Here is an 11,505-nt window from a genome sequence, read left to right on the forward strand (position 1 = left end):
CTGAAATATAACATGCCCCTTGGACCACATTTGGGGGAAAAGGGAGGAAGAATGAAGCCTATGAACATTAGTCTCTAATTTAGTATCTTTCTCTAGGTCCAATAAGAAACCTGGTTCCTTGACTCTAAGATCAGAGTCATATCACAATCAGACTAAAATCCTTTTGTTCCAATTAGACTGATGTAAGAAGATCACAGAGACTGACAGTTTTTCTACCATATCCTTTTCTAGATCAGTAACAGTCAGCAACTTGCTAGAGCTTATGGCTAGGTAGGGTATTAGAACATTAGCACTGATGTTAAAGTCAAGAAGACCTTGATGTGAATCCTACATAAGACACTTACTAGCTATGTGACACTGAGCAAATCATTCTCTCTCAGTCTCAGTTTTTTTTCATTTATGAAATAGGGATAATAACAGCACCTACCTCCTAGGAGTATTGTGAGGACCAAATATGATGGCATGGTATATCAAATACAAATTGATCTACCTGGCGTTTTAAAGTCCTTCACAATGAGCTTCCCATCTTACTTTTCCATATTTACTTTATATTCTTCACCTCTATATATTCCATTTCTGCCTAGCTCTCCACCAAGGACTCCACAACCTTGTCTCACCAATTTCTGCCTCCATGTATCCCTGTAGATTACCCCTCCCAGCACACTTTTCAGATTCTCCTCTTCCTTCAAAGAAAGATGATATCAAAGAAATCTTATTGAACTCCTAGCCAAGAAATAAAAAGTAGACTCAGACCTTGCTGTGATACTTGCTAGTTATATGACCCTAAGTGAGCTGCTTCATTTTGTTGTTCCATTTGTAAGGAAAGGGTAGGAAACTATACAGATCTTTCAAATTTGCTAAGTGCTTTTTTTTTTACAAATAAAATATCATCTTAGACAACTCTCTAAGGTAGGTGCTATTATCATCCCCATTTTATAGATGAGGAAACTGAGGCCAACAAAGGGTGAGTGAGCCAGGATGACACAGTTAGTATCTGAGGCCATATTTGAATTCAGATCTTCCTGACTCCAGAGTCAGAGTTCTATCCATCATACTACCATCTCTCTCTCTCATGAGAATGATATAATGAGTAATAGAACTTAAGGATCTCTTCAAGTATCACTATAGCCACATAGCTTTTCTGACTCCTCCCAACTAAAAATGATCAAACTCCTCAAATTTTCCAAAGAAACTTTGAGCAGTCTGCTTTGCTCCCAAACCATTTATGATTTTTCCTTTTTATTCCTTTAAACCTTTTAGATTGTAAGTTCTTTGAGGGGAGAGATCATGTCATTCTTCACGTTTAAAAAACTGGGGCAGTTAAGTGATGGGAGAGATAGTGCACTATCCCTGGAGTCTGGAGGACCTGAGTTCAAATCCAGCCCCAGACACTTACTGTGTGATCTTAGGCAAGTCACATATCCCTGATTGGCTTCCAAATTTTTTTCCTTTGATCCCAACATCATGCCTTATACAGAGTAGGTCCTGAATAAAATGTTTATTGAAATAAGTTGAATGAATTAGTCATCACTCCAAACATCAACAATCATAACATCCTTTCATATATATTTTGGTTCTTTCTAGTGTCTTGACTTCCAATCTATTATGAATTCATATGAGTTTCACAATAGCATAGGAGTAGGACAGAGGGTGGGACAAAAGAGATTATTATCCTTATTTTATAGATGAGGACACCGAGGATCATGTCAGGAAAATAATTTGTTCAGTGTCCCAGAGTAAGTCCTCAAAGTAAACCCCGTAAAGTAACCTTTGTTTGCCTCAGTTTTCCATCTATAAAATGGCACCTACCTCCCAGAGTTGTTTTGAGGATCAGATAATATTTATAAAATGTTTAGCTCATAGTAGACATTTCATAAAAGCTTGAATATTTGTTCCCTTTCTCCTCCCTTTTCTCATGACAGAACTAGCATTGAAGCCAAATCTGTCCATTCTGACTGTCCCTCCCTCCCCTAGCATAATGCTTACTAAGCTTCATGATGATTAACTCGGCAGTGGTTTGTGGCATAAATGTAAGGCAATTGATAATTTAGACCAGGAAATGAAGTTACAATAAAGGAACCAGAAAATCTTAGAACATTAGAATCATTGTAGTTGTTTCAACCATGCCCTACTCTTCATAACTTCATTTGAGGTGTGTTTTTTTTGGGGGGGGTTAGCAAAGGTAGAGTTTGCCATTTGCTTCTTTATCTGATTTTACAGATGAGGAAACTGAGGCAAATAGGGTTCAGTGACTTGCCCAGAGTCACCAAACTAGTAAATGTCCAAGACCATATCTGAACTCAGGAAGCTGAGTCTTTCTGACTCCACATGTCCCACTCTATCTAACTTCCCTAGAACCACTGGAACATAGAACCTTAGAATCAAATTTAGGAAACAATAGAATACAAAAGCTGGAAAGGAGTTGGTTCAACTGTCACAAGAAGCACACGAAAGATTTATTCAAGTGGGGACTGGAAAGGATCTATATGGATTACTGCAAGCTTGTGGTTGTTTCTGTTAGATCAATGATGAAGACCTCAGAGATGGATCAGAATTCAGGTGCTATTTTGCCCAAGCCATGCCTGAATAGGAAGCCCTCTGTACAACTTACCTGAAAAGATCTGTCCATGGTCTTCTGGAAAACCTTCAAGGACGCTCACATCTTCAGAGGCAAATCATGCAGCGAAGGTGCTGGTAAATATCTAACAATCAAATCTCTGAAGGGAAGGAAAATGTATCTACAATATACTTTTAAGTTTAATTTATATTATTGAAATTTTCTCCATCACTTTCTTAAGTCTAGACCATCAACAAAACTCTAAATCAAGCCATAGTGTGTTGATTTCCTAGATTTAACTGCTCATGCTGAAAATACAACTGACTCTTGTGTAGAGCATGCACTTGCTACTTGTGAATAGCTTTAATTATAAGAAGGTGTCTCCTTATGTTAAGCACCTTTTGGCTCTGCTACTGTGATTCAGCAGCCTTCTTACCATGGAACTTTTTTCAAAGTCTGGAGCCTTCCCATTTTGGAATATCCCTACATCCCACTTTTCTTCAGGTGAATTTTTTCTAGGGGTAGCTCCATTTTTGTTCATTTCTCTCCCAGATATGTTTCTTCCTCTCTCTGTCTTTGTCTCTTTCAGTCTCTCTCTCTCTCTCTCTCTCTCTCTCTCTCTCTCTCTCTCTCTCACTCACACACACACACACACACACACACACACACACACACACACATACATCTTTTCTTTTCATCTCTGTTTTATATGTTGTTTTTAGAAAATTTAAGTGTTTAGGTTCTCTGTGGTGATCCTCAGTTTCCTAGGTGGCACAGTGGATGGGCGTACTAGGTCTGGAGTTAGGAAGACTCCTTTCTGAATTCAAATCTGGCTTGAGACACTTATTGGCTTCATCACCCTGGACAAATTAGTGCCTCAGTTTCCTCATCTGTAAAATGAGCTGGAGAAGAAATTGGTAAATGCTCCAGGATCTTTGCCAAGAAAATCCCAAATTGGATCATGAGGAGTAGGACACAACTGAACAACAAAATAATGATAATAGTATCTGCTCTACCTCTCCCTACACAACTGTAAAGAACCAAAGAGATTTGAAAAGATGCAAAGTCAGTAAACTACAAAGGGCAGGCTGTTATTATCATTATGTAGAAGAAATGGTATTTGGCTGGCATTTATCTCTAATATCATAGCATAGTGACTAGCACAGAGTGAGTGCTTACTCAATGCATGTATAGTGCCTTTCTGTCACTAAGCTCAAATCTGCCTCTTCCCTGTCCTTCCCTCTGAACCAAAGGAGAATCTAAATCCTCTTTCAAGAGGTAGTATCTTTCAGATACTTAAAAACAATGATGACTCCAATAGATCTTCTTTTTCCCAGGCCAAACATTGACTTTTTCAACCTCTTCTCCTATGATATGGACTCAAGGCTCCTTAGCACCCTGAGAGTCATTCTCTGCTCATTCTCCAGTGTTCTTCCTAAAGTGTATGTCTTAGAACCAGACACATTATTCCATTTGTGGTCTGACCAGGACAGAGGACTGCAGAACTGCAACCTCCCTAATTCTAGGTTCTGGGTCTTTCAATGAGCCCAATATTCCTTAATTTTTTGGCTACAAGAAATATGTATTAGTAGAGTTCCTTTTTAGTTTTCAGTCCACTGAAATCGCCAAAATTTTTCCAATGAACTGATATCTAACCTGGCTTCCTCCATTTTGGGCTTATGGCTACTATTTTTAAAGTAAAAGTGGGGGGAACAAAACAAAACTCATTCATTAGGAGTTTGCTCAGACATTTTTATAAATATTATCCCATTTAATTCTTTCAACAACCTTGCAAATTTGATGCTACTATTAACCTTATTTTACAGTTCATGAAACTGAGGCAACCAGAGGTTAAATAACATACTCATGATCATACAACTAGTATCTGATATCATATTGGATCTCAGTTCTTCTTGCTTCCAGACCTACTGCTCTATCCACTGTTCTACCAGCTGCTTCTGATGCAAGTGTTATGGCTTCCCATTGATCCCTATTATTTGGCTCAATGTTCTAGACTGTTAAGATCTTTTAAATATTGTGGCATGGTGGACCAAGTGATGAGTATAGATAACCTTGACTCTACCCTATCTCTAGCACTTACTAGCTGGGTAATCATGAGCAAATCATTTAATTTCTTTAAGCCCTCATTTTCTCTTCTGTAAGAAGATAGGAAGGATTAAATGGCCTCTAAGATCTCTTCTAGATCTAAATCTATGATCTTATCATGCAGTGCAATAGCTTTCCTTCTATCTATTCCTTTATAAAAGTCAATTTTAAAATGTTAAACAAGATAGGGCCAATCATAGATCCCCAAGGCACTCCATTGCAGACTTCCCTATAAATAGAAATTTATTTCACTAATTGTTCTTTGCTTCTGGCTATTTTGCAACTTCCCAATCTACCTAACTGCATTATTGTAGAGCCATCTTTTTCATAAGAATAGTATAAGAGACTTTATCAAATGCTATACTAATAAACCTTAGTTGGATATATCTGTAATATTCTGCTGAATTGCCAGTTTAACAACTTTTTACCTAGTAACTCTCCCTTCCCTTACCCCAATCCTCTTCTTCTCCTTCTTCTCCATCCACCCATCCACACCCATTTTTCCCCTGGCCACAAAAAAAATTAGAAACATGTTCAACTGATATTTCAATTTTTATTAAAGAAATCTTACAAAAGTGTATTTTTTAGGAGAAGGGAAGCATACATCGACTCTTGACCTTGGACCTAATCAGCTGATGCTGTGAACAGTCTAATGGACAAAAAGGGATGGGGAGTATAGCTCATCCAGTTTAGAAATACCAATAAATCCCTCCCCCAATCAATCATCAATGAGTCCAAGAAAATTCTAGCCGATGGGATCAGACACAGTGAATGTAGGGTGATAGTCTATGTATGAATCTAAAGAATATCTACTATTAAAAAATAAATCTATGGGGAGCATTTGGAGAAGCATAGGATTGTGGCTGGCTAATCAGCCAGAATCTTGTAGTCCTTCAGAGACACTCTAACTCCTACTTCCTTAGAAAGAAAGGCAGGAAGGTCCAGGAAAGCTGAACTAATCCTGGATGGACTGTCCAGGGATGGGACAGGGGTGTAAACATTTGTTAGCCAGTATGGTGAGGATTGGGAAGGTGGGGACATGACAATGGGGAATCCCAATGGGAAAGAGATCCTGACTTCCCTTGCCCCATTGAGATATCTCCAGGAGTAAGGTTTAGTAGGGTGGGACGAGAAGGGGGGCCATGGCCACTGGCCCAGGGCAAGATATGGAGCCCTGGTTGAAGGAGATAAAGGGGATACATAAACTTGAGACTCCGAAGATGTAGAGTTTACTCAGAGCAAGGGCTGAAAACCAAATAGTGCCTAAGGGCTGGACCTTGGCATCTCCCAGAAGGCCGGCTGTTCATTCATCCTTTCCCCGTGACGTGTCATCTCCACACAGAGTTCTGTCCAGCCCTCTCTCACTTCAAGCTCTGGATCACTGTTTCTTGGTAGTCTCTCTTCTCCCCTCCATCTCCTTCTCCTAGTTTGGATAGCACCACTGGCAAATCCTCAAACTTCTCCTTCCCCTCTGGCAGGTTATTTCCCCTCCAAAATGGTGAAGATATTTTCAACTTCAGCAGCAAATAAGTTTGTGTGATTCTTGTTTCCTGAAATAAATACAAGCATAGCAAGCACATTAGAAACAGTAGAAAAGGACAATAGAATTTGGAATGTGAAAAAAAAAGCATGAGTAAGAAGGGAGGATGGGAAGGGGGGCTATGCTGACCAAAATAAAGGGTGGTTTTTGTTTTTAAGAGGAAAAATCACTCAGCAATTGTCCTTTTGATACTTGGCCACAAATGACTGACTTAAGTAGGACTGGAGGCCTAAACTTTTGAAACTAATCTCCATCCTAGACTTACCTACTTACCCAAGAGGGGAATTGTGGGACTCTTCAATTCAAAATATCAGATTGCAAAGGGGGTGGGAATTACAACTGGCCAGACCATCCCAAAGTGGCCAAACCACAGTACTCGGACTAAATTGCCTCATCTCTTGGAATCCTGGGATTAATTTGCATCTCAATGCATTATCCTCCATTCACCCAGGTCTAAGAATTTGAAGATGGGAGAGTAAGGGGATGCTTTTTCAATTATGACCTCTTAAAAAGGAGTGGACAGGATGTCTTCAAGAGAGAAAAGTCAATTACCTTGTAGGTGCTGGTGCCAAATCCTGAAGACTTTGGAAATCAAGCACTGGAGCTTCCTTGATCCCCCTCTGCCTGCTGTCCATCACAAGGTGAATCATCACTGCTTCTCTGTTCTGCTAGGCTGGAGTGAATCACTGTAGCAAGAAAAAGGGGAAAAAAATCAACAATCTATGTCAGCAAAATAGAGATGGAGAAAAAAAGAGACTCTTCAAGCTCTAGAGCACATCTGCCCACCTTTCTTAGGTTTTCTCAGGGAACTAATGTTGGTATCAGTTATTGCTCTGGTCAGCCCATCTCCCACTAATCCCCTTTTCAGGTTGCCTCTCTCCTCACCTCTCTATAAGAAACAGAAAAAGACTGCTTCTACATAATTCCCCAAGAGGATTTCCCACACTAAAAGAAGCTTGAACAGAAAATCAAGAGAACTGCATTAGACCACTAACTTGTTTGGTAACTTGTTGAGTCATTCAGTTGTCTCATTTCTAAAATTCTCTCTAACGTCTCCTCTCCCAGCCCTGACATTCTAGAATTCTTTAATTCCTTCCACAGGGGAGAGACTCACCTTTAAATCGAAGGAGGGATCAGGATCTCCAAGCACCCATTGCTGCTGCCATTCCTGAAAAGCCTTTGTCTCTTCTCTGGGGAAGTCGAGAAGGAAGTTGCCATGGTGGGGGCAGAATGGCCATGGACCTTTGATTCTCACACGAAGAGCAAGAGATTGGAAAGCAGGTTTTCTTCTCCTCTGTTTCTTCCCTGACAATCAGAGTCCGGCTCTGAAAAGCCAACTGGCTCAATGCCAGCCCCCTATAATCTAGCTACTCTCCATGTCTCCTGTGGCTAATGGCCAATGGGAGAAGTACAGGAATGATTTTAGGGAGGAAGAAAACTTATCAAGGACAGTGACTAGACTCTAGGTTTAAAAAGAGTTTCATGTGGGAGCAGGTGAAATTCCTTGTAGAACCATTAGGGAGGAGGGAAAAGGAGTGAATGGACAAAATGAAGGTAAGGAACATACACACCAGACTGGCTAGAGACAGGGAAAGAGGAAAGCTAAAGTCCTGCTTTCAGGCAGCTTAAAAGGGGAGAAAAGTTAACTGATGCTGGCATAGGTGATCTGTGTAAAACTATGGAGGATTCAAGTAGGAGAGAGGGGGTATGGAGAAGGTGGTGGGAAAACCCCGACTGCATGAGTCTTATCTCCCAAAATGTCCATCAAGTGCCAATCCCACTGGGGGATGGGGCTGCCTGCCAACTCTTCCTTGGCAAGACAGCACAAGCTGCCCCTGGGAAATTAGGACATCTGGGAGAATCCTCAACCAAGTGATCCCAGAAGGGGACACCCAGGAGGGGTGGGGGTCTCCAGGAAGAAGGGGCTAATAAAAGCTGAGGGGTGGCCACCACCACCTCTACTCGGGCTGGGTCCCATCACTGGCAAGGGACTCGATAGCTGGAGTGAGTGATTCATCATTGTCCTCTGACTGGGTTTGCTGTTCTGTGGCATCCTCCCCCTGCTCCAGTCCTTCTTGGACCTCCTGACCTCTCTGGATCAGCTGCTCGAGGGTCTTGGGCAGTGGGTGTCGGAGGAAATGCTTGAGCTTAGGCTGAAGGGTGCCCACCACATACTGGATGATCTCCTCTTCATCAGCATCCACATACAGGGTCTGGTAAAGGTCTCTCTTACGCCACAGGAATTGGTCCAGAGGCTCCCCTTGCTTCTGGGGCAGGTCCAGCTCTCGCTTGATAGCATCCCTGGTGAGGGTCCCCTCACTGTACTGCAAGAATTCCTTCTTGAATTCCACCCAGTTCTTTACAGATCCCTGTTTGTATTCCCACCACTTCTTTGCTGGGCCATTCATGTGGTTCTGGATCTGGGACAGCCAGTACTCTTCAGTCCCTCCAACCTGCTTCAGATATTCTTCCAGATGACTGAGGAACTCACGGGGATCCTCAAAAATCTGTGTGTCTACACCAGGACTCAGAGTCCCATCCTCAGTGGTTGAGCTCCAGGGTGGGTACTGCTGGGTCTCGGAAGGCTCGTGGCTTAGAGCTTCTCCTCCCACAATGACCCCTGCCGGTGTTGGGGGGGTGATGGCATAGGGACTCACCGTGTAATCATAGGGGTCAGTCTCCTGGCAATAGCCCTCAGGGCCCCCCACTCCAACAGAGACAGTCTGGCGGGCGGCCTCCCCGCTCACTGGGTACTTGCCTCCCATGGACTCCAGCCGGTCGGCCCACTTCTCCAGCCGGTAGAAAACCTCCCGCCACACGTTCATCTCCCTCTTCACCCATCTCTCCAGGTGGGCAATGGTCTCTTGGCAACGGGACAGACAGGCCTTGATGGACTTCTTCCAGCGCTGTGAATCCCCGGTAGGGACGTAGCCATCCAAATTATTCTCCAGCTTCCCCACTGACCTGTGCAAGCCTTTCAATTCCCTCTCCACCTGCTTGGACACCTCGGTGAGCAGATGCCGGTGAGTCTTCCTTACGTGCTCCAACATCTCTGCCCGACACTTCCCGATCTGCAGAATCACGTTGGGTTTGGCCGCTGGTCCGCCCCGGGGGCCGTGGTAGGTATGAAGGCCCCCACTGGTCATGTGCTCCAGCTCCATCACTTGTGTCCGTAGAAAAAGCGATAAGGCAAATTTCTCTCTGGCCCGCCGTAGGGGTCTGAGTAGCAGCCCGTCACTCCGGTAGCCTGGCTCCTTAAAAAGGGGTTAATCCTGCTAGTGGCAAAGCCAACCCCCTTCTCTTCTCGGCTCCTTGAAGAAATTCAGGAAAGAGAAAGAAAAAAGGTGGTCTCCAGCGATCGGAGGGTGCGCGCCAGTCTCCCGGCTCCACAGGTGATAGGGGCTGCCGGTGCTCGCAGATCAGCTCTTGCTGCCGCTGCTGCCGCTTGCCGCAGCTCCCAGGCTCTCCGCTAAAGCTGCTGAAGCTTCTCGCTGAGTAGCCTGCCTCCCTTCCCGCTGCCTCCTGGCTTTATACAGCCGGGCTCCCTGCACGTGGGCGGCCTGGCTCCTGGAACTCCGACTCTCATTGGTGGCGCGCACCTAGGCCCTGCCAGGGTGCCCCCCCTCCCCAACTGCTGAGTGATGCCCCTCCTCTTTCCTGGCGCCCACTCAAACACTCCTCCAGAGCCGGAGCTAGAGAGAGAGAGAGAGAGAGAGAGAGAGAGAGAGAGAGAGAGAGAGAGGAGGGGGGGAAAAATACCGCACACACATAGTTCAGATGGATGGATGACTAATCCCCACCTTCCTTTTCAAACTCCAGAGGGGAGGAGGGAGGGAGAGAGAAGGGAAAAGGCTTTTACTTATTCACCAAGCTAAAGGATTTACTCCGCCAACCCTGTCACTGTGCTCTTCCCCCGCTGAACTTTTGGGGTTGAAGAAGGTCGGGGTCTGGAGGTCAGGGAAGCACCCACAGCTCCCACCTTAGCCATCAACTCTTCCCGGGGCTGGGTCAGCCCTCCCAGACATGTTACTTGGACTTCCAAGGAGTACATGTGGTGGGTGTGTGCCAGCAGCTGCTTGGGTAGTGAAAAGAATGCTGGTTTGGGTTCTAATGTTCTGCTAGTTTGACCACTGGCTTAACTAGAGCACCTTTTGTGATGGTCCTATAAATCAAGGAGTTTAGAATAGATGACCTTTCAATGCCAATGAATTAAGAATCACGAAGGCCAGGTCACCAAATGAATTGTGTGTTGAGGTTGGAAGTGTGGGGAGACTGGAAAAAAACACAGAATTAGTAGCAAAGACAGCAGGAGAGAAGAGGGAAAAGGAATGGGGCTCCTATCCTCTCTAAATGGCATCATATTCACATACATATATATGTGGGTGTGCATATATATACACACACATATGTACATATATACATGGGTGTAAACTGTATATACATATATGTGGGTGTGTATATGTACATATATACATATATATAATTTATACATTATAAGTCTATTTCTCTGTCTCTGTCTCCCTCTTTGTCTCCTTGTCTTCTCCTTTCTCACACTTCTAATGTGGAAGAGACTTCTGAACCTTTGGATCAGGTAATTTGGGTTGGAATCCAGGATTGACTATCTTCCAACTAGTTTTGAAAAGTCATTTTAGAGTCCTTTATTTCAACATCCCTATTTAGTAGATTGAATTAAATTTCTAATATCTCTATTTAGAAGACTGAATTAGATGAGGTCTGAAATTCCCCTCTTGCCTTGACATTCTGGGACAAAAGGATCCAGATTGTCTGGGGGTGAGAAGGGTGTAAGGAGGGTGGAGTGGGGCTAATACAGCAAGTGGCCTCTGTGACAAAGCAGGGAATTCATTAGAAGTGTTTTGTGGGCTACTCCTTTACGAGTCAGCACCAAGGACAGAGGACATGTGGGCTATTCCCTGATAATCACTTGCCTCCCCACTCAACCTGTTTTTAGTCTGCCCCCAGTCATGGAATCAGAGAATCACAGAGGTTAGAATGTCAGAGATGAAAGGGATGAAAGATAGAGCCAGGACTTTAGGAGGCATAATGCTAGAACTGAGGGGGATCCTAGAGAGCATCGTGTTCAACTCCAGAAAATAAAAATAACAGCATTTATATAACAGTTTAAGGTTTGCAAAGAACTTTACATGTATTATCTCCTTTGATCTTCATAACAACCCTGAGAGTAGGAGCTATTGTTATCTCCATTTTACAGATAAGAAAACCAAGGCAGACAAAGCAGAAATCATTTATTCAAGGTCCTACAACCTGGGAGCATCTGAGGCAG

At 43.5% G+C, this 11,505-nt stretch overlaps 1 protein-coding gene across 1 annotated transcript; it reads right to left on the minus strand.

Annotated features, from left to right (window-relative positions):
- Positions 1-5,196: 5,196 nt before the first annotated feature.
- On the minus strand, positions 5,197-9,713 carry ARC (activity regulated cytoskeleton associated protein). Its single transcript, XM_051971173.1, has 3 exons — positions 7,318-9,713; positions 6,756-6,889; positions 5,197-6,213 (listed from the first exon to the last, which is right to left on the minus strand). Exon 1 carries the CDS (start codon positions 9,362-9,364, stop codon positions 8,162-8,164), a length of 1,203 nt encoding a protein of 400 aa, XP_051827133.1. The 5' UTR covers positions 9,365-9,713; the 3' UTR covers positions 5,197-6,213; positions 6,756-6,889; positions 7,318-8,161.
- Between the last annotated feature and the right edge of the window lie 1,792 nt (positions 9,714-11,505).

Source organism: Antechinus flavipes, chromosome 1 (genome assembly GCF_016432865.1).
Source record: "Antechinus flavipes isolate AdamAnt ecotype Samford, QLD, Australia chromosome 1, AdamAnt_v2, whole genome shotgun sequence".
NCBI classification, from domain to species: domain Eukaryota; kingdom Metazoa; phylum Chordata; class Mammalia; order Dasyuromorphia; family Dasyuridae; genus Antechinus; species Antechinus flavipes.